At 42.0% G+C, this 26,974-nt stretch overlaps 1 protein-coding gene across 9 annotated transcripts in view; it reads right to left on the reverse strand.

The window, feature by feature from the left end:
• The window catches only part of Rev1 (REV1 DNA directed polymerase), an 82,573-nt gene that overhangs the window by 1,587 nt on the left and 54,012 nt on the right, over window positions 1-26,974 (reverse strand). For 6 of the 9 annotated variants that reach the window (XM_060369892.1, XM_060369894.1, XM_060369893.1 and 3 more), the window contains 12 exons: window positions 24,300-24,408; window positions 18,341-18,469; window positions 15,468-15,622; window positions 12,102-12,221; window positions 5,972-6,192; window positions 4,944-5,116; window positions 3,660-3,764; window positions 2,884-2,986; window positions 2,021-2,186; window positions 1,621-1,823; window positions 855-1,088; window positions 272-392 (listed from right to left, as the gene is read on the reverse strand). In XM_060369892.1, coding sequence (XP_060225875.1) covers window positions 272-392; window positions 855-1,088; window positions 1,621-1,823; window positions 2,021-2,186; window positions 2,884-2,986; window positions 3,660-3,764; window positions 4,944-5,116; window positions 5,972-6,192; window positions 12,102-12,221; window positions 15,468-15,622; window positions 18,341-18,469; window positions 24,300-24,408 — 1,839 coding nt within the window. The remainder of the gene's footprint in view (window positions 1-271; window positions 393-854; window positions 1,089-1,620; window positions 1,824-2,020; window positions 2,187-2,883; window positions 2,987-3,659; window positions 3,765-4,943; window positions 5,117-5,971; window positions 6,193-12,101; window positions 12,222-15,467; window positions 15,623-18,340; window positions 18,470-24,299; window positions 24,409-26,974) is intronic. The other 3 variants (XM_060369895.1, XM_060369897.1, XM_021636000.2) reach the window with 3 other exon arrangements.

Below are 26,974 nucleotides of genomic sequence, written 5' to 3' on the forward strand. Positions count from 1 at the left end.
GATAAATGTGTGTTCAGGGACTTGTGTCCAGAAGTTTCCAGACCTTGTGATCTGGAACCTACATTCTTTCAAATAGCAGTCTCAAAGGACAAGTAGCTGGACATGTATCCAAAATGTTGTGAGTGCACCAAGATTGGCCCAGGCAGTAACCAGCAAGCATCGTGAAACACTGCCTGCTGACCTGACCTCTTCAGTCAGTAGGATGAAGGGTCAGCCCTGACCCAATGGCAGCATCACTCTATTACCTCTGTGACCTGTCAGCCTGACTCACCCGGTGCACTGGCTGTCTGCTGAGGAGCAGTGTCCTCTCCCTGCCGCTGTCTTTGATCATAGGCTGCTTTCAGCTCTCTTTGGAGCTCAGCAGGAAGGGCAGCGAAGACGTCGGGGTCCACCTAATAGGAAGGAAAACCACACTCAAGTTAATTCTAGATGGCATTAACAGGTCCTGAAGAGCAGAGCATGGAGAAGACCTTTCAAGAAACCATGGAAGCGGGCACTCAGATCTGTATGATGTCAGAACAACAGACCTAGTTACAACCTGGTTAAGCCAAGAGCAAGTAGACGGTTTGGCCCATGCAGCTCACTAGAGCACCTCAGTAGGGTAAAGATGCAGAGGAGAGTAACCCAATCAGAAGGGCAAGAGAATGTGTGTGCTTGTTTCTTCCCGACATGGTAGGCACCTATACACCTTGCCCTGCTTTCCACTTCTCTAACTCTGGTGCTGGCTTGCCAACTTTACAACAAGTTCGAGTGGCTGACCAATATTCTTGGTATATGCAGTACAGAGGAATGGAACGGGAGAACTGAGCTAAAGTGGTGAGAGGACTATGACACTGGTCCTAACATGAACTTACTTGTGAAAATGCTGGAAGGGCTATGACATTGATTCCTGCGTCGCTATTAGGTTCTTGAGACTCTGGTATTTTCAACAAAACTGTGCCAACAGGATGTGGCAATACCCCTGAACTGCAACCATTTACTGGTTCATTCCTCTTGGTGTCACGTGGCTCTCCTTGTTGAGCAGCATAAGCTTGTTCTATTTGTTCCCGGAGATCAGGGGGGAGTGCTTCTAAAACAGACTGATCAATCTGTAAAACCAAATGTGAACCAGATGCTTAGAAATAAAGGTTTGAGGAACAACAGAACAGACCGCCAGCTACCAAGTCTGAGGGGAGTGTACTTTAAGAGCCAGCAGTGTCCACACAAGGGGGTCCACATACTCACAGATGCCTTGAAGTGAGAACTGAGCCAGGAAAGGGAACATCAACAAAATTAACTTTTCAGATGAGAGACCTTCACAAATATAATTACTGTATACTTAAAGGTGAGCACAGAAGCATTCGGCAGCTCCTTGTCACCAAAACAAGTGTTGAGAGCTGCCCCCTTTCCCTAGATCTGCAGGCAGCATTTGCATCTCCTTTAGCTTTTCTCCACTGAAGGACAGAAGTAGAAAAGGTGATGGGGTGCCCATGACAAAGAACAAAGCACCAGGACTAACTGGCAGACGAGGGGCGTAAGCAAGAACAGCACAATGACACACATGAAGGTGGCTCTGTATGCCAACCTACAAAGTAAAGAATACGATTTTCATTTAAGCCAGTTTTTGTACTTAATACGTACCTGGGATGGTGATGGGACCTCGATACTCAGGTTAAGTCTTGACTGTCCACTGATGGGAGAGTGCAGACCTTTCCATTTCCTTGAACACTGATCTCTGTTAGTGTCAGGATTAACACTAGCTGCCAGATGAGCAGAAAGGGGTGACAATAAACTGCAAGGTCTAGAGGTGGAGGATACTTCCAGATCCTCAGCAGCTGGAAATACTACAATTTTAGAAAAAACAACCATAGCCTCGTTAGTTTCCCCATTTACCAAATTCCCAATTCCTTGCATAGTTCTAAATTATTAGCCTAAAATAATTTAGAATGTAATTTTACTTCTTAAAAATTAAAATGCACAGGCACATGTTGATTGGAAGCTTTTAGGGACAGAAATGAGCCACACACGAGTGGCTACCCACCTTCCTTGTGCTCCTCCTCGGTGGGTTTCCTAGCTTTCTGAACGTGGAAGAGATCAAGGATAGACTGCGGCCGACCAGGGAGGAGGCCTGGCTGAACTGATGGGCGACTTGAACATGTGGAAGGGTTTGGATTAGGAGGAACCAACTGATTCACCTGAATACCAACCTAGAGCCAAAATAAAGAGAATGTTTCTAAAAAAAGAAAAGAAAAAACCCAAAGTGAAAGTAAGATTTCGACTAAGTAAAATTCTCAGTTCATCTTTTGGTACTACCACCCAGATCCTTTCTGTAATAAAGAAGTGAATGAAACTTTTATCTTAATACTGGATCCACCCAAACATGGTTAAGACTTTTAAAATCAGATAGCCAAACAAGTGAATTTCAGTATTCCACAAGTTTTCTGGTTGGCTAAGGCATTAGTACATTTAGAGGGGGGAGGATGTAACTGTTAAGTGTGGAAATCCTGTGACAACCTTCCTTGGTGGCAAAGTGTACCTGTGCACCAGCGCCATCTGAGGCTTTAAACAGGATCTGTCTTTAAGGTTAGCAGACTGGGTGTAGCTACGCGCTACACGTATTTCTTTGGCATGACCAAGGTTTAACCTCTCGCTAGGAGAGCAACTACAGAGCTGGGGCAATAGCTCAGTGTGCCCAGTGCTTGTGATGTGGAGAGCAGAAAACAAAATATTTCTAACAGATATAACCTGTGAAAACTGAGATGATCAGGTTTGATAGGACATGCTACCTCCCTCCTGGGACTGCACTGAAGAAACTGAAGAAGCTGAAGACCTGCATGTCAGAACCAAGCTCAGATACAGCCCCGGCTAAATGCTACACAAAGAAGGCTCCAATGTAATACTTACCCCTCTCATATCCGATATATTTAGTTTCATTGTATGAAACATGTTTAAAATCGCTTTTCCAATTACTTTTGCACTATCTGTTGCCTGGTCCAGAGTTACAGTCCTGTAAGTATTAGAATTACTTTAAGAAACGCGCACATTCCATATATACTCACTAAAAAATCATAGAAACACTGGGAGGAGTTACTAAGTTTATAAATATGAATGGAATAATCGCCCATACATTAAGCCAATACCACCACCCACAAAGCTAGAAAACATTCATAGCACTGATACTTTAAACAGCATGAAGACTTGATAAACCAAAAGTTGACAAATTTAGGAAAATGAAACTTAGTTGATGCACATAAAAATCATACAGTGTTGCAAATTGCAAGAATAGTTGGATCCCAAGGGAAGTTTTACTTTAAATGATACTGAGGTAACAAATAATATTCAGAGGAGAAATGAATCAACTGTGTTTTAAGGTTTGTGGCTGAAGAAATGGCTCGGAGGTTACAACACTTGCTTTTGCAAAGGATTGCAGGTCAGTTTGCAGGGAGTCCGACACACACTTCTGGCCTCTGCAGCACCTGTGTGCATGTGTGCACATCCACGCATAGGAAAATAGTTACTCTTAACTACTGAACCTTCTCTCTAGACTCTTTATTAGATTTAAAGAAAAGTCACAGAATATTTCCAACATTAAATATCTTCACTCCAATGCTACTTTGTCTTCAGAACCTTTATAAATTCATAAAAAGTATATGTAGTTACTATGGCAAACACTACTGTACCTGACATAAGCCTTTGACTGGCTCTGTAAGCAAAGCCTGTTGTGTGGCGACATCCTCACACCTTTGGTGCCATTGGGAATTCTTCTGCATTGAGCACAGTGGCCCCTCACAAACAAAATCACACCATCACATCGCCCCCAGAAACACACAGTAAACTGGACCTGGTTCTTGCCTCCCTCCTCTCCCACTCGCCCAAAAGAAAAAACTATGTTTAACCGATTTCATATAGAAATATCCACTGTTGCATTTAATTTCTATATGGCATAACTGTAAACCATACTTAGAACATTTATAAACTGTTTTACTTTTCCTGTTTCATAATGCTTTCAATAACAGAACAAATGTTACAAGAGAATAAGCAACTTATGTTTGACAAGATCTAATCTTTACTGAAAACACACATTATCATCCTTATTTATGGTTTCATTGTTAAAGATCTTAGCACTGGCTTGTCAGATGGAGTGCAGTTGGCTGAATAGAAGACACTGTAAAAAAATGTGGTTTCATGTTGGTCACAAATCACATATGAACTCTAACATTAAGTGATGGACAACTCAAACATCAGGGCTTTAAAGAAAAGCTTTGTATGGGTTTCAGAGACAATTCTGATTGCTCTGAGATTTACTGACAGAAATCTGGACCGTCTCATTTAAGCTTTCCTTAATCCACATCAGTCCCCTTAGCTTGCTAACATGTAGCCCTCCTTTCTACACACAAGTTCACAGCCAGGAGCCCCTAAAATGAGCCTCAGGCTGCCACCTGACTGATTTGAAATGTGTTCTGTCTAGCTAGACATGTTGGAAGTTTGGTGGCAATGATTTGGACCTAAAGAGAAGGACAAGAATGTACTGACTGGGTCGGTGCTCTAGGAAATGATGATGTTGTCATAGGCACTTGGGTAGAGAAGGCTGTTACACAGAGCAAACCCTCGAGACCTGTCTGGATTCCTGTCTCACGGTGTGACTGTTATCTGGTCTGTGTTCTTGCCACTGTGATGCGCTGGCTGGCGGACAGTGGGAGGATTCAAGCAGTACCAGCTTCATCAGCCAGAAACGCAAACCAAATAATCTTTAAAAAATATCTGTTAGTCTGCAGTATTTTGCGCTAGGCACTAAGCCTAAGTCAACCTACTATGGGCTTGTGGCCTGGATCTATAGAATATTTAACAGTAGCAGTTTTGGTAAATTTTAACTAAAACTACTACTACTGATTTTGTATGGTTTATAATAACTTGCACAGAATATAACTTAACTCGACATTTTTTTTTTTAAAGACAAAGTTTACCTGGCAACGTTATCACAAATTCCATGGCCTCCAAATTTTGCAGTTTCTACAGGGGCCCCTGGCTTCCGCACCATAACTTTCAGAGTCAGGCGTTTGCCCTTCGTGCTAGCAGCTTCAAGTCGTCTTTGAATTTCTTCTGAAAGACTCAGAAGGAAAGCTTCTGCCTCTTTTGGCTACAGAAAGACAAAGATGAAAAAACACCCCCATATTATTTTCCTTAACCTGACAGCTCTTCTCTGAATACTGAACATGTTATTTCCTGTCGTAGCAACTTAAGAGAAACACTGTGCACACGGAGCTCACATGCTCATCTCTCAGTGTGCTGAGTATTCTGTAAGGCATCTTCCTTTCTTGCAGTAGAATTATTGCAACACAAGTATGCTATCACTGACCTGTTACAATCCTTAAATTCTCTGATAAAAATGTGAATGCCAACACTCCACCAAATTCCTACATGGTAGTTCCAAGAAGCAAGAGCTCGTCAGCTTTCAAATCCTCATGATGTGCAGTTACGAGAACAGCAGTTCTCAGTCCGTGGGTCGTGATTCCTTAGGGGGTTAAACGACTCTTTTCACAGGGGTCACCTACGACCATCCAGAACCACAGATATTTACCTAATGATTTATAATGGTGGCAAAATTACAGTTATGAAGTAGCAATGAAAATGGTTTTGTGGTTGAAGGTCCCCAAAACATAAAAAACTGTTTTAAAGGGTCACAGCATTAGGAGGGTTCAGAACCACTGCTCTACAGGCATGAAAAATTGAAGTAAAGGGGACCTATTTTTAAGTATAGTTTAAAAACACATTTCACCACTAAAAATATTTGTTGAACCTCTTCCTCCTCATTGGTAATGAGAATAATTGAATTAGTAGCTTTAGACCCCAAAGCAGAGTATTTTCCTTAAGACCTAGGTTTTTAAAATTGGGACCTACCTTAAAAGTCACCAAGGCTCTGCAAATCCAACAGTTTATTTCAACCACCAAGAGTTCGAGAGCTTAGAAACAAGACTGTGTAAAGGCAAGCTACCTGGGAGAACCTGATTCCGTAGTTGATCTCGGCGGACACGGATTTCCTTTCCTTCTCTGGTCTAACTGGTCTGTCGTCCAAACCGCGGCAGAACCTATACAGCATCTGACCTGTTTTGGGACCAAATTCTTTCTGGAGTTTGGCCATGGTCATGCACTGCAAATCTCCACAGGTTTTAATTCCCAACGATACTAGCTTAGATTCCATTGAACGTCCAACTCCTAGGAAAAGGAATATGTACACAGTTGTTAAGAAACTATTAAAAATCTTGGCCGTTCATTTATTTACATGCAAAATTAAAACTTAAGTTTCATATAAAAATAATTTTTCGAATAATATCAAGATTACGATCTTTTTCATAAATCAGTAAATAATAGGCTCTTGCTTAACAACTTTTGTTCTGAACCTATAGCCCAGACACAAGCACTACCAGGCAGGGTAGAACTGTGCTGTCCATGATGGTTTCACCCCATTTACTCTGGGCTAGAACTAGAACAGGAACTGATGACAAAAGCTGCAACAATGACACAGGGACTAGAAATGTTGGTGTGGTACAGGAGGAAGATCTATTTTATCAAAAGCTAACTGGCCATCTTGAAGAGGCGACATAATCCTTCCTACAACTGGGCCAGGACAGCAGTCTCCGCGACCTCCAATATAATGCACACAAAGTTTCAATGCTACCCAGGACACTGATGAGCTCTGCTACCCTAAACCATAGCCAGGACATTAAAAAAGATAAACAGGCAGGTGCCGTGGCTCACACCTGCAATCCCAGCACTCCAGGAGGCAGAGGCAGGCTGATCTCTGTGAGTTCAAGGCCAGCCTGCTCTACAAAGCAAGCCCAGAACAGCCAGGGCTACAGAGAAACCCTGTCTTGAAAAACCAAAACAAACATTTGAGAAAACAGTTTAGAGTAACTTAAGTAAACTATAATTCTTGTTTAAATAAAGCTTAAATGACTTCAGAACATAAAACAGTTACCAGCAGTGAAAAACATGTATCTGTGTCATTTTTGTATGTTATCAAAAAAGAGCAAAGTCTGCTGCTCTCTTTTGTTCAATGTGCTCATGTACGTTTTGCTTCTGTCCTGAGCAGTCTCCAGTGTCAGGAGGCACCCATGCTCTGCCAAGAGCACCGCTGGATACAGCAAATAGGACATGGTGAGGACTTGGTAAACTTTCAAAGCATCTTTGGCATCGAAGTAGACCAGACATGTTTGAACTGTGAGAATCTCTATCAGTGGTTCTTAGCCTTTTTAATGCTTCACCCTTTTAATCCAGTTCCTCATATTGTGGTGACCCCTAACCATAAAATTATTTTTATTGTTACTTCATAGCTGTAATTTGGTACTGTTATGAATCATCATGTAAACATTTTTTGCCAAAGCGATTCTGACCCACAGGTTGAGAACCGGTAATCAATCTATAGCCTAGTGGGAAGGACGCTGGCTCCCACTTGTGCCATTTACAGTCCAAGTCAGAACAAAGGGCGGGCAGGAGGCAACACTGACACTGCATTGTGTGTATGTGCATGCGACAGTGTGGGAAATGGAATGCTTCAGAAGTGTCTCAAGGGAAGATCTTAGAATAACATCATCCACTGCCAGGTACAAAGAATACTTGCTTTAAAAAATCCCCAAAGTAAACACAATCAACCTGATTTAATGAAATCACTGTCTGAGGAGAAAGGAAAGCTGTTCTACATGGAAAGCTGGTCTGGTAGAATGGAATCATCCTGCAGTGGAGGTCAGAGGAAATGATACAACTCCAAGACAGGACCAAAATGGTTGCTAATTCAATGCAGTGCAGCTCAGAGTTCAGAGGGAAAAGGGGCATCTGTATGGAGAAAGTAAAGAGGGCCGAAGACCTAACTAGCACAGCCAACCAAGAAGAAAAAACAGAAGGGGAATGTGCTGGCTCTGAATGTACTGTCTAAGAAGTGTGAAGCTGTGGAAGCCCCAGGTCAAGCAGCTGGGGTATGATGGACAATGATCCCTACCCACACAGACACACCTTTGCCAGGAGCCAATGAAGCGGGGAAGATCAGTAAGCATGTCAGCTTTCTGGAAGGTAGGCCAGTATTTTGCAAGGTCTGTACCGTGATGCATGCCCAGAATTGCTTCCAGCCTCTGACACCCTTTCTTTCTGTGCTATTGTTTCTCTCAAAAATCTGGAATAGTATGAACCCTCACTTTCTGGATATTTACCCATTCTGACTGAGCAATCCATCTATGGGATCTTTATAAAGCTGCACTACTATTCAGATGAATTAATTCCTGATTATAGAATGCTTGACTTGATTCGAACAATTTTAGAAGTTAGAAAGTTTACAGATGCAGTAAATACTTTGGTGGACCTCCAGATGCCTTACCAGGAGACAGGCTTGAGGCTTCAAATAAGCTTTCTCTCTAGAGATACCATACAAATCCTGGTACCCACCATAAACAGAGGCAAGTTGGTTTGAACTCATGAACGCAGAATATAAGAGGGCTACCAAGAAATGTCTAACTTAAGTGCAAGCCTTCATGTTAAAATATGCAAACTCTTGTTGTAATTCTGCACGCCTTGTCAGCCTATGGCATAATACACTGTCATTCTCAATTTACTCTGTATCTTCATGTGAAAGACAGGTAAAATGACTGTCCTGAATTCACTGTAAACTAAGAGACAGCTGGAGAACGGGTAGCCAGGTCAGTCCTACCTGAAAAGACATATATTGTAACCTCTTGGACCCTGCTAAAACCTTTAGGCTTTATCAACCTTTGTCATTCTGAACTTGCTATGAAGTTATGCAATGGATATATAGATAAGAAATGTTTAGTTTTAGTGAAAAATCATGTAACCTGTTATATTTTCGAATTTCATCTGTTTTTGTGATTAACTGCCTTTCTGACTATGAGGTAATTCCTTCTGTAACAGAGAGCTTTGTCTCAGAAGTACAAAATTGTGACCATACCATCCACCTTTTCCTCTTGAATGCTTGTGTGTGGAAGTGGTCGATTTTCTATGTCTCTCTGATTTCCTTATTCCCCTATAGATTCACAAACAAGTTAACAGACTCAGGGCTCTGCCATCAGTAGGCATGCATTAGCCTATCAGAGATTTCTGCAAAGAGCATTATCTACACATCAAAGAGACTCCTTTTACAATCCCATGAAGTTTTGGGCTAGAAGCAGTTTGGGGCTAGAAGCCTCTTCCCAGCCCTGGGTGCAGGAAAAAAAAAAACAAAAAAAAAACTCGTCAGTTTAACAGTTTAAGTTTTCCTCCTTAGCTACAGTGCAGGCAGTCCCGAACTGCTAGAGAGGAATCCTGGGCTCCCTTCCTTTTTTCTTGTTCTTTCAACCTTCTGTGTGATCGGTTTCCTGAGCTATCAGCTCAGCAAACCAAGAGATAAAGTAAAAGCTGAATCTGTGTCCTGTTCAAAGATTCTCCTTGGACCCCCAAAGCCGAACGTTGGCAGAGCGGGGCAGTCCACTTCATATAGGAGAGAAAAATGTCAAAGAACGTCTTTGTTATCCACATTAAGGGTGTGCAATGAAACGTCAGTGGTGACGGGAATGTGTGTGGCTGCACTGTCCGATCCAGTAGGCACTTGCTCGAGGCTTCTGACTACAGCAGCTATGGCCAAGCCAAACAAGAAACCTGTTAATTGCAAACGTTGTGAGGTTGCCGAGCTATCTGAACAGCTTTGTAACCGCGTAGAGCTAGAAGTCACAAACTAAATGTACAAACCCTCATCCTGACTTTGTGTACAGGGTCCATAACAGAAGATTACACTCCCAGGGCTAACAGCTTTGCAAAGATCCAATGGTCCTTAGTATTGAAACCACTGCTTGGGACAACCTTTCTTTCACTGGGTAACTACACTGAACTAAGTGATACATTTGTTCACAAAACATATTATCCATCACCTGCCAGCATCCAAAATCAGTGTTGTGCCTTTTCTGCTCACATCTACTCTGAAACTGCTTACAAGTCTACAGAGCACACTATATGCCGAGTGGACAGTTAGTGAGAGCACAGGGCTGAAGACAGGCTGAGCTGCTGTCAATTAATTTATTCTAATTATCAGCTAGAGAGCAAGTTGTTCTGAAAGGTGAGCCACAAGGCAGAAATAAATACTATATTCACCAACAAACATCTCTGGGAAATTACTTGTATTCAGCAGATTAAATAGGACTCTCTATTATATGATGTTCAGAATTTCTAATGCACAGAGCCCTCAACCAGTTCCCAAAATATATAAAATTCCTCTTTAAAAAGCTGAGCACAGGGCTGAAGCAGTGGCTCAGCAGGAAAGGAAACTTGGTCTTCCAAGAAGACAGGGGTTCGGTTCCCACAGGGCAGCTCAAAAGCCTTAAACTCCCATTCCAGGGGAGTCCACGCCTCTTCCTCTGATCTTCACAGGCAACACAGGTTTGCAGGCAGAACATACAAAACATGCAAGCAAGACACCATGCACATAAGAGTTTAAAGATGAAATAAGCACTAGGCATGGATGCCATGCCCCTCATCCCGAGAGGTTCAAAAACTTAAGAGTTAATTCCTGGGACTGGGGCAAAATCACAGTCCTCTCAGAGCAGAGGTCCAGCAGCAGCCCCCTACCCAGATTAACCTTAGAGTGTGACTAGGGTCACGTAGGCCCTAGGAAAGCCCATGGAATGCATTAACTCCCCCTCCCCCTTGCTACAGCCTAACCTGCACATATGAGGGGGTGGCCAGGTGTCCCCAGGTAGCCAGACCTAACCTTTTGCAGTTCTGGCACCTAAAAACAAAGCAATCATTTTAAAGGTCAGCTCCCCTAGAGACCCTTTCACCCAATCCTGTAAGGCCAAGACCTACACTTCCCTGCCGACCCCTTAAAAACCCTGTTTCCCAGGAGTTGGGGGTCGCTTGCCCCTTTGTTCTTGTAAAGGGCAGCCACCCAGCTTGAGTTTGTAATAAAGGACCCTCGTGTGTTTTACATCGGACTCAAAGCCTGTCGGTCATTTGGGGACTCGCGATCTGGGTATTTCAATCCCAGCAATGTAAAGGGTGGGTGGTAGAGGAAGGGGAGACAGTGGTCTTGGGAACTCACTGGCTAGACAGCCCGGACAAATGGTATTTTTCAAGGTCAGTGAGAGATTATCTAAGAGGGAGAGAGAGCGCACAGGCCTTAGAAGCAGGAGACCCTCCTAAGATATACATTCCGAAGTATAATTAAAATATATAGAGAATAAAAATCAACCTTTAAAACCAGTGCTAGGAACCAAACCCATGGTGTCACATACACCTGTTAAGTGCCCCACCACTTAACACCATCTGCATTTCAGAAGCAACTCAGAACGCGTTTCTAACCTTTGTTTTCAGGTTAGAAATATACCATTTGGTTGTTAGTGAGTGGTGAGGTGATGGTTCACTTGAAAACAGCTCTTGCCTGGAAAGCCTGACAACCTTCTTTCAATCCCCAGAGCCCAAGCTGAAGGAGAGAATTGATTCCCAAAGCTGTCCTCTGACCTCCACAAAGGAGGACACACACACACACACACACACACACACACACACAGACTCAATAACATTTTTAAAAGAGTTTTTAAAAGACGAAGTTAATTTCCTATATCTTTTGAAGTTATTTCTCAGACTCTTTATCTTGCTGCTTAAGAAATCCTTGTCACTGCTTCTCTGCTTGTGCTCAGGGTGGTTTTCCAGCTCACAATGCAATGCCTGGATTATAGGTCTCTGTGCCAGCAATGGGGTCATGAATGTGGTGCTGGGACAGAACCTAGGCCTCTGGCATACAAGGGTGGCTGCCTACCAACTTTAGTTAGGTCAGTGAGAAATCTGCCAAGTAGAGCCAGCCCCCCAGGCGAAACTAACATATGTAATACATTTATCAACAGGATGTTCCACGTAGTGTTTCATTTTATTTCCCATGACCCTTGATATTGTATTCGAAGAGAAACAGAAGAAAGTCGAACATGGTAGCACATGAATGTCCTTCCAGGACTTGGGTGCTGAGGCATGCTGATCCAGTCTGACGGCGACCTCAAGCCATGTATCAAGACCCTCCCTGAAAAGAATCAGCCCCCAAGAACAGAAATACAGTCATGAAAAGCACTTATAAATGCCTAGGAAAGCTGTGTCCTTACCCGGTAGGTGTGTAACGAGCTGCCCTCTGATGAAATCATCTACTTCGTCTGGCTGCAGATGGTACTGCCCGTCTGGCTTTGCTTTTCTAGTTGCCATTCTAGCAAGAAGGATATTAGAACCTATGGGATTGAAAAGGAAATGCATGCTCAGATGGTTGCTGGCGGAGGTGTTGTTTACTTTAAAACAAGTACTAGTTCAGTGCTCATTCCTGATGGAGGGGGGACAGGGAAAACACGGGGAGGAGCTAAGCGGGGTGTGGTAGCTCATGTGAACAATCTTAGCACTCAGTCGTCTTAAGTAGCCCTTTGTCTATGAATATGAAGACAGTCTGGGCTACAGTGTAAGATCCTGTCTCAAAACCCCTTCCTACTCATACTCAAAAGAGTGGTAGATTTACAGAAAGCCAAAGCAAAAATAAAAACCAGTTACATTTCCCAAGACCAAGGTCCAGGTTATGTGAGGACAACAGGTTAACAGGCTTTGGAAACAAAGCCTCCACATCAGAACATGTGATGTGAGTGGCAGCTTTTAAGGCCTTCAAAGGGCAGGAGAAGGTCAGCGGTGAAGAAAAACAGCAGGAGTCTGCTGGGCACTGGAGCTTACTGACAGGTAAGCTTTTCTATGAATGAAACATCAAGACATCAAAAAGTCCTGTACTAACCATACAGAAGAATCATGAAACAATACAACATAAGTATAGATCCTATAAGGAGTTCAAGTTTAGAAAAGTCAGACCAAAATGGTAAAAGTGTATAATTAGGGAATTAAAAAGAGAAACAGGAGTGGAAGTACCAAGTAGAACTTTAGTTTTAATTCCTTTCTTAAACTTAAAATATATTTATACCAGAACATATAGATTAAAAACAAAAAACTTAAAACTGTGTCTGACACTGAAATACAGTGGGGGAAAAGGAAGGCTGATGGGCGCCTGCAGGCCAATGGTAGGGAGTGAAAAGGCAGGCTGGACAGTGAGTGTGTAAACAATGCCAATGTAGTCATCATGTTTTCAAGGCTCAGTATGCTACAGTGTTTCACATCTTAAAAAGCTGGCTGTAAGATGCTCTCACTTGGTGCCATTTTGGGAATGACTGTTACAGAGGTCAAAAACTGCTCCCTGATTACACGTGAAGCCTGCTCCTCCCAACAGAATGCTCAGTCTTACTAAAGCCCCTGACCAGGCTAGAGGTGTGTGGTATCAGTCTGTGGACCTAGTGTTGTTTTGCCAAATGGACATGTCACAAATATTGAAGTTCATGTCCATGAAGTCTTTCTGGTACTCTCAACTTTGGCCAAATAAGTTTCTTTCTAAGAATCTTAAATGTTAAGGACACTAAGAATAAGTGCTTGCTGAGTGCTCAGCCCTAAATGGGACAATACCGCTATCGCCCAAGGCTCAGGGAAGATTTAAGAGCTGAGAAATGCTTGATGCATCCAAGAAGTCACAGCAGCTGTGGTTACTCTCCAAAGACCTACTAGTCAAAATTCCAGAACAGAGGATCTCACCCTAGTTGAGGCTACTGGCAGTGAGGGGAAGTAATTTGTTTCAGGGGTTTAGAATGCGATAGGTTGGCTGTTGTGGACGGTCCCACAACCACGAGCATGTCAGTGCGTATATGAAATCAGAAGAATATTAAAGCCAAAACCAACCAACCAAAAACAGGACGAGAAGATAGGAGGGAACCTGGTAGTGCATGTCACCAAGATAGATCGCATACATGTATGAAATTGTCAAAGGAACAGAGAACACCTAGATCACATACATGTATGAAATTGTCAAAGGAACAGAGAACACCTAGATCACATACATGTATGAAATTGTCAAAGGAATAAACAGAGAACACCAAGATAGATCGCATACATGTATGAAATTGTCAAAGGAATAAACAGAGAACATTGCTAATTTTAAAACAGCACTGCTTGAGTCAATGTGCCTTTCAGGCTACATAGCTTTCAAAGACACAGACGTAAATCTCTCATATGCACATCTGTGACATGTCTAGCCACATGTCTAACCACATGATTCAAAATCTCACACACCAAGTGTGGTGGGGAATGTGCTGCCTAGCATGTTCCAGGCATTCGAAGACTCCGTCCCCAGGGCAGCACTGTCTGTGACGGCACAGGGGGAACGGCCGAGCTGAAGGAAGCGCGTCACTGGGGAAAGGCTTTGAAGTTTCAAATGCCACGTTCCATGTCCAGTTCTTTCTCTCTGCTTCCTGTCTGTGGTTGAAGATGTGAGACCTCAGCTCCCAGCTTCCATTTCTGCTGTCTAGTTCCAAGCGGGGGCCCCTGGGGTTCCCTCACCATCCATAAATAAAAGCTAAGTAAAAGGCTGCCTTACTTTTATGCAGCACTAAAAAAAGAACTAGCACACCAAGCTAGGCTCTCTTCTCTCTTAGTCATCTCAGTCCAGGCAGCAGCAAGTACAACAACCCCTTTAGCTCATGCCTGCTAGCTCCATGGCTTTCCAGTGAGAAACCGATGTGAGTTCTGTCAGATTCCCCAGCTTTCCTCACGTGTGGTGGCCAGCGTTCCCCAGGGCTTCAGCTGCACGTCTGTCCCCATCCTCTAGACATGTAACAGCCTTGAGCGCTGGGACAATCAGTGTCACGACACCTGGCTTCTAGTTCTCTAATCAATACAGTGTTGACCCATCTACAATGTCACCAGGTTATCAATATAAATCCTACTGCGCAAAGAAGGGTTCATGAATGAGAATGCAGTGGTGAGTTCAACGACAACAGCATACTTAGAAAGCGTTTTTAAGCTCTCAGGTCTTCGGGACAAAGCGTGGAGCTCTCCGCTGGATAGCATAGCGGGACAAAGGGTTCTCTGGGAGCAGCTTTGAGCCGCTGAGACAGGTGGGGAAGGGCAGCACAGGAAGCCTGTGCTGTTCAGTCCTAAAGGTTTACATCGTTTAAAGTAAACAGGAGGACAGGTGGTGGCAAGAGCTGAATAAACCACAGGCAGAATGGAGAGAGGAGGGGCAACAGCCTGGAACCACAGAGAGCATCGTGGTTCCAGGAAAGCAAAGCAGAGAAAAGACTCAAGCTTTACTTCAAGGTCCATGGCTGCTAAAGTAGAATCTCTGTTCAAGTTTGAGAAAAACAAAAAATAAGGTTTATTTTAACTTTCTCCTTTTTCTTTTAAACAAGAAAGAATTATTCTAACTCCCTTACTACAAAAATATTCTGTGGCCAACCACTTACCTGCAGTCCCAACACTTCATTGTACTGCACAGCTGTAAGCAAAGCTGAAAGGAAGGGGAGACCACTCCTGCAACTGTTAGAATTCCTTCAAATTAGCAGACACACAACAGTTACAAACTTTGGGTAAAGCAAGACCATGATAAGCCATATACTAACCAATTCCAATGGAGGCAGCACATTTAGTCTTGTCTTTGATTTCCGTGCGGAGGGCAGCTGCAAATTCATCGGGAGTAAGTTTAGTCTCTGCAAGGATGTCAGTGATGTCTACCAGCGCTTCATCGCAACTGACAGCTTCAATGTTGTGTGTGTAGCTATCAATACAAAGCAAAGGCGGTGCGTGAGTCACACCTAAGGCCTGCTCAGAGACACCTAAATGTTACAAAGCAGAGAAGGCATTTGTTTGTTTTTCAAGACAGAGTTTCTCTGTGTAACAGCCCTAGCGGTCCTGAACTCGCTTTGTAGACCGCCTGCTTGTGCCTCCCAAATGCTGCTGAGTGCCACCACACCAGGCAAGAGAAGGCACTTTTAAATATGGAAAACAACAAAAACGAACCAAACTTCTAATTTTAAATAATCCATCCAAACGGACACGATTTAGTTACCTAACATTTGACTACAAAGTTAGTGTTGTAATTACACATCAAAACTACTACAGCACCGTCCTGAGAATACCCTTGTACGCATGGATAGCTCAAGGGGTAAATGGGTCACAACTATCAAAATATCCAAGAAAACTTCAAACATGGCAGATCCTTATGAAGAGATGTTTACATACATCAGTTCAACCACTGTTGTTCACCTAAAATCATCTAAAATCATCAGATATCGCTACGAACGACTTAATACCTGTCAAATCCCTGAGATTCTACAGGACAAAGGGGCCAGTCAGCTGGCTGGCTAGGAGAAACACACCCATCTCTTCAAGAAGAAATGCTGTTCCTTTTACCTTAGGTGATCTCCCTATATAAAGGACTAATCGTTTTGACAGGCTGAAAAGAGCATGACCTGAGACCATGCAACAGACACCAACCAGAAAGATAGCCAAAGAGGCCTCCCAACCGAGTCCTATCTCAGTCTACCGTTAATACACACCTTTTGATAGCTTATAAACCATGTCAAAACCTACTCATTCAATGAACAAATGCTACTTAGGCTACAAATGTAAGAACAAAGGTTCCTTGCTTTTTTTCTTTTTAAATAATGAGAATGACTCTTCCCCCCCCCGAAACAGACACATGCCACTAAAGTCACCACAGCCTAAAGGTGTAAGAGGCCCTTGGGCTCTCCACCAATTTTTTAGGCCACAGGCATGATCTACTCCAAGCCGTGGCTCTGAGAGCACAGCTGCACCTCTGTTAACCTATCCTTGCTGGCCTTCGTATGCTATCAATGTCCTCAGCTTTTGACTGGCATTTAACACACTTGTGACACAGTACTACCCAAACTGCTGGACTTCTGCTAAGAATATCTGTGACTAATGACAGAGCTAACATCTTTCCATTATGCTTTCTCCACAATCACGGTAGCGATTACAAGTGCCCACAGGGACTGGACACTTTTTCTGTTGGTGAGACCAGCAGACTCAAGCAGCTACCTGCACTTCCTGGTTTACGGTGCTCAGAATAAAGCTTAAGAAGAAAAGGCAGCCTCCAGGGGTCTGGGCAGGTCCTCTGCATATATATTACAGCTTTCATTTTAGTGTTTTTATGGGACTACTGAGTGTGTAAATGAGTGAGTCTCCAGTTCTTGTGACTGTTCTTGGACTCTTTTCCTTCTGTTGGTTTGCTTTGTCTAACTTTGATGTGAAGGTTTTATCTTATTATATTTTATTTTGCTATCTTTCCTGTTATCTCTAGAAGCCTGTTTTTTTTTTTTTTTCCCCTGACGAGAGACAGAAAGGGGCTGGATCTGGATGGGAGGGGAGGTGGGCAGGAACTGGTCTTGTAGAGGGAGGAAAAATGAAATCAGGATATACTGTATGAGAAAAGAATATTTTTAATATAAGGGAGAGGCAGAAGTGAAGAGAGAGGTAAGCACACATCCTAGAATTTCAACACAGCTCTAGAACCTACAAATCTTGGACCAACAGACTTAAATTTTTACTGGAACAGGTCCGAGCCAGCAGTTTACATCACTTGAAACCTTTTCAGTTTACAGAGGGGTAAGTAGCTGTGAGGTGGACCTCGCCCAGGCTTTTACACAGAAACTACATGACTCTGGTTCAGAGCATGTTTAAGTTACTAAACCTTAATTCTATTTGATACCGCTTTAGTATTGAAAAAGAAATCATTTATCTCCTTTCCTCAAGCTAACCAATCAACCATTTTAAAACAAGCACAGAGCCTTGCTTTTATAAAAGCTAATTTTTGGCATGGAAATAGTTTAAAATGTCTCTGTGTTACTGGGTCACCAGTTTTAGCCTTATTCAGTTACAATACAGACAGAGGTCTCTCCACTATCCTGGCTGGTACTGAAATTCTGGGAAACAGTACATATTACTGCACCCTACTCTTTGAATTCTAATTTCAAACAAATTATAATTCCAATGTAATAAAAGAGGAGAAAACTGAAACAAAAAACAGCAGTGGGAACAACAAAACGCCCGAATCCTTCGTCCATCTGGTTTCATGGATAGAAAAACAGGTCCACATATCCTGGCACATTTCACATCACAATCAGTAGCACCTGAACAGTGATATGGTGCAAATTTTCTCTTGAGACTAAACTACCAATTACTGAAGCTACAAAGGAGGGAGAGAGGGAAGGACGGGGGGGAGAAAGGGAGGAGGAAGGAAGGATGGAAGGAAGGAAGGAAGGAAGGAAGGAAGGAAGGAAGGAAGGAAGGGGAAGGGAAGGAAGAAAGAAAGAGAAGGAAGAAAAAGAAGAAAGCTACCAAACTGGCAGGCTGAGAAAAAGGATCACAGACAAAAACCTAGTGACTCTTAACAATGCTAACAGGAACTAGACTCTAACAGTGAATCGAAGAAGCAGAGCAGAAGAAATGAACAGGAGTACATTGAACACAATACCTTGCCAGTGTTTCATACATTGCTTGGGCAACTTCCCTGTATGCATGAAAATCATATGGAACAGCTTGCAGGTTAGGACATAACTGTTTTGCATGCCCGAAATACATTCCGTTCTTAATGCCAACTTGTCTAGAAAAAAAAAAACAAGAAAGGAAGAAAACACAGTGGAGATTAAATCTGATCTTTAGCTGACAACCAAGTACTGGCTGTGCTGTCATCTCCCCACGTCACTAATACACAATTTCCATGTCACTGCCCCTCTCGTTAGGGGTTAACAAGAGGGATTAGGAAAATGTAGAAGTCCCCCCAACAGAAAATAATACAACTGTCTCACTAGAGTCAATGACATCTCTTTTGCCTATAGCTAAACACTTCTAAAACTTGACCTCTGGCCCCTCTGCAGAGATGTCAGCATACTATATGCTGGTGATATAACAACCACCACAGAGCAGGAATGTGCTGTCAAAACAGTTTTCTTCTCCCAATACATCCCCCAAAGCGTCTGAACAAAAGAACCACCCGAAACAGCTCCGCGACGGACAGACACAGCGCACTCCTCCTACTGCCACCCCATCCGCACTGAGCAGTCCCAGCGCTCCTCGAGTGGCTCTGCAGTGGCTGAGATGCCAGCAGCACTGTATGGCGGGGCATCCCTCTGCGCAGGGGCCAGGGCTCCACAACTTTGAGGGACCTGATTGAAAATGGTAAATTTTAAATCTACCGTGTCTCAATGCCACACATTACCTTTGCTATTTGGAGCATTCAGCATAAAACTACAATTATGGAATTATACATAATTAGTAAAATTCCATTTTATCACTCTGTAAAGAATCCAGAAAAAAATAATACAGAAAAATGTAAGCAAGACAAGCAGTGTTTCACCAGATTATTTAGTATTGCATAGAATGATCACGGTTGTTCCATACATCCATTCAGTAACATTTACCAAGTAATGGCTTAGTTGGAGGTGTGCCTGCTTAAGGAACAGCTACAATTGTTTCTTGGCCTCTTGCCTTCTCTTTATTCCTTCTATTATAATTCAGCAGCTTTTGGGACTCTCCTAACACTTAGATCACCACAGAGAACTACAAATAATTAAGAAACCTCTCAAAGTTATTCAGAAGCAAATCCAAAATGACACACATTTTTCATAAAAATAAAAGTAATAAACTACTTCACTATCAAGTCGCAAGTGGACAGATGATGTACTAAGATGCAAAGATAGGAAGGAAGTAGGGACTGACAGCAAGTGCAGCTGCAGCAGCTCCATGCAGTTCCGTTTTGAGGTGCTCTGGGGGGGGGGGGCTGGCCGAGCCTCACAAACAAGCAGAGCCCAGGCTGTCTGTGAGCATGTTCCTGCTCTACCTAGCTTCATCTGAGTCACAGTCGGCAGTCCTCAATAACCCCATATCCTCAGAGACTATGGAAGTGTAAATACAACAGTTCAGAGAGGTACAGAAAAAGATCAGAAATAGTGTTTTTCTAAAGTCTGGCTTTGAAAAAAGATCAACTTTTGGTAACAAAAGCATAAATATGTAAGTTCAACATTCAAGTTAAAAGCAGTTACTCAGTCTTAAAGGAACATGTTATACTAATCCTACAATGTTCTGTTTCCTTTCCTTTTTAAAAAAGGAAAAAACTCAAAGATAATACTTAGGAAAAAAATGCTACTTCTACTCTGGTAGTCATCAACTTGAGGAACCTTGGCCCGGTAGTCAGGATAGACTTCTGGTCTACCTCCTTCCAGCTCTCAGGTGCTGATGAAGTACAGGGGCTGCCACCATGCCCAGGTTTTGCTGTTTTAGGAACTGCCCCAGGGCCTTGTGCATGCCAGGCAAGCATTCTTCCAACTGAGCCACACCTAACACCTTAGGAGAAACACACACTTCCCTTGAGCAGATGTTCAGGAAATTAGGATTTGTTTCACAAAAATCAACTAGTAAGGACAGACACAAAAGAAGCCTGCCGGCGTGATGCAAGCTGGAGCTGCAGCACTTAGGTAATGGCAGAAGCAAGGTTTCGAGTGTGAGGGTCGGCTGGGATGCGACGAAGCTCCACAGCAGCTGCAGTGCAGTGACACCATGTCACGAGACAAACGGCAGTCAAAGCCCGGCGGCCTTAGCAGAATGGCTTGTGTGCTCCTCCCAAACAAAATCCACACAATAAGTTAGCAAAGCTGTACTTTTATGCGTGTGGTGGGAACTAGAATTCATGTCACATTTTAAAGTACTATCACACATTCTTACTGCAACAGGCTGGGCTAGGACAAAAACTCTTCGGGGTTGGATCAGGCAACAGAAAAAGGAAAAAGCATCAAATCACTACTGATGTTCATTCCATATATTACACACCACAAATCTGTATCATTAAATAACTGCAAAATGTTCTCATAAAAGCATGTGAACACAGAGGTTGAGACTGACTATTTTCTGATTTTTGAGGGGTGTCTCTCTTTAAGGTACAGCCTTAAATCTGCAACAGAAAAGGCACTGAGCGCCCACTCCTGCCTCCACCTCCAAGTGTTACCATCACCATCTTGCAACGTGTCTGCTGCTTACGTTAAAATCAAACCGAGCAGTTTCCTCGGCAGGATCCTCCTTTTCATCACGTACAACATCTTTACAGGACACACAAGAACCTCCTTTTCTGCAGTCCACATCTAGTCACACTTAATTCTTTATAACTTCACCATTAGTCTATGTCAGACTCATTACTGCATAGGACTAGTTTGATCATCTCAACAGTCTATTACTCACCCAACCTCAGAAACATTTCCCTGACAAAATTATGAGATTTATTTAGAAAAAAGGGGAACAAGAATTAGAATACCTTCATTGGGAAAAGCATTCTAGAAAATTGTAATAAAAGTTATATAATAAAAGCATTCTAGAAAATTTTAACAAAAGTTAAAAAACAAAAAACCAAACTCCACAGACGCGGGTTCACTTGCGTTAGGGTTTCAAATTCGTTTTCAGTCAAATCTGAAATAAACACTTGCTAGTTCAGGGGCCTCCCACACTGTTCGGTTCTCCTCTACTGTGCCCTAGTCAGCCTGGCCTTCAGCGTGATGGTCCCCAGTGGAGGGACTAAATCCACCACTCTATACATACAGGGGGCCTAAATCTACCACTCTATACATACAGGGGACCTAAATCTACCACTCTATACATACAGGGGGCCTAAATCTACCACTCTATACATACAGGGGGCCTAAATCTACCACTCTATACATACAGGGGGCCTAAATCTACCACTCTATACATACAGGGGGCCTAAATCTACCACTCTATACATACAGGGGACCTAAATCTACCACTCTATACCAGGGGGACCTAAATATACCACTCTATACATACAGGGGGCCTAAATATACCACTCTATACATACAGGGGGCCTAAATATACCACTCTATACATACAGGGGACCTAAATATACCACTCTATACATACAGGGGGCCTAAATATACCACTCTATACATACAGGGGACCTAAATATACCACTCTATACATACAGGGGGGACCTAAATATACCACTCTATACATACAGGGGGCCTAAATCTACCACTCTATACATACAGGGGGCCTAAATATACCACTCTATACATACAGGGGACCTAAATATACCACTCTATACATACAGGGGACCTAAATATACCACTCTATACATACAGGGGGCCTAAATCTACCACTCTATACATACAGGGGGCCTAAATCTACCACTCTATACATACAGGGGACCTAAATCTACCACTCTATACATACAGGGGGCCTAAATATACCACTCTATACATACAGGGGGAGCCTAAATATACCACTCTATACATACAGGGGACCTAAATATACCACTCTATACATACAGGGGACCTAAATATACCACTCTATACATACAGGGGACCTAAATATACCACTCTATACATACAGGGGACCTAAATATACCACTCTATACATACAGGGGGCCTAAATATACCACTCTATACATACAGGGGGCCTAAATATACCACTCTATACATACAGGGGGCCTAAATATACCACTCTATACATACAGGGGGAGCCTAAATCTACCACTCTATACATACAGGGGGCCTAAATCTACCACTCTATACATACAGGGGGCCTAAATATACCACTCTATACATACAGGGGGAGCCTAAATATACCACTCTATACATACAGGGGGGACCTAAATATACCACTCTATACATACAGAGCCGGCAGCACCCTCACCCTGGCAAAACCTTTGCCACTCAGCATTCATCTCTGAGCTGGCTGGGGTTGAGCAAGACCCTGAAGAGGAGTGTGGCCGGGTCTGAGTTCTCGCTTTACCAGCCAGCAAAGATGTACTTTTGGGCGTCTCTGCATCCTCCGCTCAGTACACTCTATACACTAGGCTCTGACCTGCCTACACTAAGAATATACACCAAAAACCCTAGTGCATTTCTTGTTACTTAATTGTCTTTAGTAAATTTCAATGTTTTGGCCACATTATCAACTGACAACAGAAAAACACAGCTTTATTCATGATCAAAGTAAATTTAATGAGCATAAATTTGACATATCATAAAATGGCTAAGAACTGAACATGTTTTATATTTATGCACTTAGATATAATATAACTTTAGCAATATAACATTTTAACAAAATTAGCAGAATTTTAAACAAGCTACTCTTGATTATAGTATGTTGAGCTCAAATATTTTATCAGATCAGACTTCCTTAAATTACCTCAAATTTAAAATGCAAAAAATATAACTAATTTAGCTTTTTCCCTATAACTGCTGAGTTCTTCAACACATATCAATGATATTCGAGTGCTCACTGTGTTATCCAGGCAAAAATGTCTGCGTTAAAATAGTAAAAAAGACTTCTCTAATGAGGAATTTCATAACTCCTTTCATACTGCTTCATAATGTTACAATTCTTTAAATTTCAGTTGTTGCTACTGTATATATGATGGCACACAAGCATGTTGTGGAGGTCAGGGAGCAACTCTGGAGCCAGTTCCCTCTTCTTACCTTTATATGATTTCTAGGCATTGAACTTAGGTCATCATGCTCACCTGGCCTCTTTAACCGCTGAGCCACCTCACTCGCCCTTACGCAATTTTCTGGCATGTAAGGCAGATTATATTTATGGCTCCTGATTATTATACAATAACTGCCTATGCAAAAGTTAGTGGTAACAAGTTTATACATTCTTATTAAAGTGAGCATAGGTCTGCTGGTAGAAAACAATTTCCTTACAACTTAAAAAACAATCAAGTTTGTGTGTGTGTTTTCTTGAATGTGTGTCTGTGCACCATCTGAGGTCTGATGTCCACAAAGGCCAGAGAGTGGGTTGCCTAGACCCGGAGTTAGGAGCAGCTGTGAGCCACTATGTGGTGCAAGAAGCTGAACCTTGGTCTTCTGCACGAACATCTGCTCTTCCCTGTTGAGTATCTCTCTAGCCCAAGTGTTTTGTTTTTTTCTTTCTTTCTTTCTTTCTTTCTTTCTTTCTTTCTTTCTTTCTTTCTTTCTTCGGAAGGTGTATTTCTTGAAATAAAGTGGAGGCACGTGAAGAAAAATAAGCAATCGTCAAATAAACCAGACACGTAACAGTGGAGTGGGCATGGAAGACAAAAATCCCGGGAAAGCAGGGTCTAGCCCAAGTTTTAACTTAAAAAAAGTTTTTCTTATTTCTAAGAAGACTGAATAAGTAAGGCCCAGCTAACCCAATTCAAATATTTATATGCCTGAAAGACAATAAACATGATAATGTCTAATTTCTTTTTGTTTTCACTGCAGGATCTATCATGAGGACCTACTATGTTATTTAAAATTATTAACATGGTAATATAAATGAAGGACTAGGCTAAAAATATTTCTTTTCATAGTATGTATTAGGCTTGACTTGCAAGACGTAATTTTTCTGTAATTCTATAAAAATATTAACTACCCAAGAACTAGAACTTAGATTTTACATACCTGGCTTCGTAATTACAAGATGCAATTTCAGCTTTTGACAAAACAGAATCAATTCCATTTGTTTGTGTGGAATCTTGATTCTCCCATAGTGACGAATCTGGTATATCTGCTTTAAAATAAAATTTAATTATTATGTTAAAAATTAATTTTTCTTAACTTTTATTAAAGAAATCTGTTTTCTATTATTTTCAGATGCAAATATTTAAGATCCAAATACCTATCTAAATTGTAATCCTTTCTATATTAAGTATAACAAAACTAATAAAAATATTTTCTTTCATTATATTCTTCAAAAACAGTCAGATAAAAACATACCATAATAAATTCAAAGTATGCTGTTTTAATAAATGTAAAATATCCTGTTATCCTGTAACATATGGTCTCTCATGGCAGAGGTGGTAACAGTGATCAGGGAGATGAACTCCCTGCCCTTGCCTTATGAAAACTATGTAGCTCACTGTAATAAAAAAAAGTTAACAGAAAACATAAGTTTCTTGGATTTTTTTTTTGCTGTTATTTCTTAAAAGAACTCTCTTTAAAACTTAAGACTAACATGTTGAAGAAAATCCAAATTTCTGCCAGCCACCTGACTAAACAATAATTTAGTAACCCTTTTCAGAAACTTTGGTTCTTGATCCTGATATTCAGAAATTAAGCAGTATCACCAGATGATCTCATCCAGCCAGTGCATACATACATGCATGCACACACGTGATATGTATATTATGTAGCTATCTTCACATACTATAGAGACCCTTCACCCTAGACTTCAGGGTTTTTCTTTTATACATCCTAGATAAACATCCTAACAGCATTATTTTCTACTTTTCATTTAACAAGTACACTTTCCATTAAAAACCTTGAGCTCAATTACAATCAGTAGGAACTACTTTACAGAACATAATTCTAGTCTCAATAGAGCAATAGCTCACCAACATCCAAACCAAATTTGCAATCTCACCCAAGCATATAAAAGTACGTGACCTAGAGAGCCTACTGGCCACATGACACCTGAGATTCACTAATTGATTAGTCAAGTTTTGATCATACTCTCAGGTTAAAGATAAAGTGTGTTTTTACAGAAATTTATATATATATAAATACTACATTCTTAAAACACAATCTCAGCCCTGTCTCTACTCTATAAACAACACCATTAGTAAAGCAATGACTTTAGTAAACCTATGACTTCAGCTAATTCCAAACACACCTATTCTGAGTGCACCAGCACACAGCTAACACACTCAGCCCCTCTTCCGCTGACTTCGAGCCTCAATGTTCCATGAAAAACAACCAAGTTACTGCACCACCAGGAGAAACAACCAAGTGTCTGGTTTCATACACACAGTAAATCATCTTTATCTGACCAACAACCACCAAAACCTTTACCTAATATACAACCTGTGCAAGTATTTCCAGACCCTATCACACACATGTGCACCACAAATACAAGCCAAACTCAGAAGTGGTGTCCTGGTGTGAGTTAAATGCTACTACATTAAAAATAAAAACAAGAGTATGCAATGTGAGCTACGATCTCCAGTACAATGCAAACATACACCACACTCTTATAAATTCAAGATAGAAATGAGCAGATTATCCAGTGCTTCTGCACAGCCCACTATCTAATCTGTAAGAACCTAAGGGTTGTCCGAAACAGAACAGAGGTGCTACTAAACACACGAAAGACCACAGCCACAATGTGCTCTCTTCCAGAGTTATAACCACGAGTCATGCCTTAAAAGGGGGACCATTAAGTAAGAGTCTCATGTGGAAGTTACAGAAGACTCATGTGTGGCGTGAGAACAGGGTGTGTGTGGTCCATGCGCCCCCAACGCCCTGGCCTGAGAGGCAGCGCCGTGCTGTTCCTCTTCACTGGGCTGGCTGACCTGTTCCACAGTGCAGCAGAGTGCGTGCGTCTCTCCACCAGCAGAGTGAGTTGCTTCCTGTGAGATTCAGGGAAATGCAGGGACACATGTCCTCACTGGAGGGCAAAGTAGAGAACTGCTGATCAAAACTTGACAAACTAGACGGGCACATGGAGAATGTGAAGGAACGGTTGGAGGAATCAGAGGCCAGGACACAAGTCTGTGAAAAAGAAATCGCTGAGAATAAATCTATGACTAATACGATTTTTTAAACTGTTGCTCTTTAGAATGAAAACTGAAGCTGTTGAAGGGACAGAAAACATCTGCATCCTGGGAATCCAGGAAGGGGTAAAAGGCCCCAACCACGAAGTGCAGAGGTTAAATGCTTCAGAATGAAATCATCAATGAGATGATTCTGGAAACAGCTCACAAAAGAAGTCACGGATGGATGAGATGCCCTGCTTATACTGACCTAATTCTAAATACAAGGAACAAGAAATGAGTTTCCAAAAAGACTGAAGATGCTTTTTTTTTGTCCTAATACTCTGCCTCATCTAACCACACAGGTGAAAATATTAGAACTGATTTTTATAAAACTAGTGTACAGAAGTCAAAGATCCTGACTTTTAAACTGATCCTTAGTATTCTGACTTTTGGTGCTATGTGTAACAATGACCCAGAGAAAGAGAGATCAGAAAAAGTGGAACAAAGGCATTGGAAAACAAGTTCTGGCACAGGCTTGGCTGTAAACTTCATAAAAGACAATCTAGTCCTTTTACATACAGCAAATATTTTTATGAGCTCCAA

This window comes from Meriones unguiculatus, chromosome 16 (assembly GCF_030254825.1).
Source record: "Meriones unguiculatus strain TT.TT164.6M chromosome 16, Bangor_MerUng_6.1, whole genome shotgun sequence".
Taxonomy (NCBI): Eukaryota; Metazoa; Chordata; class Mammalia; order Rodentia; family Muridae; genus Meriones; species Meriones unguiculatus.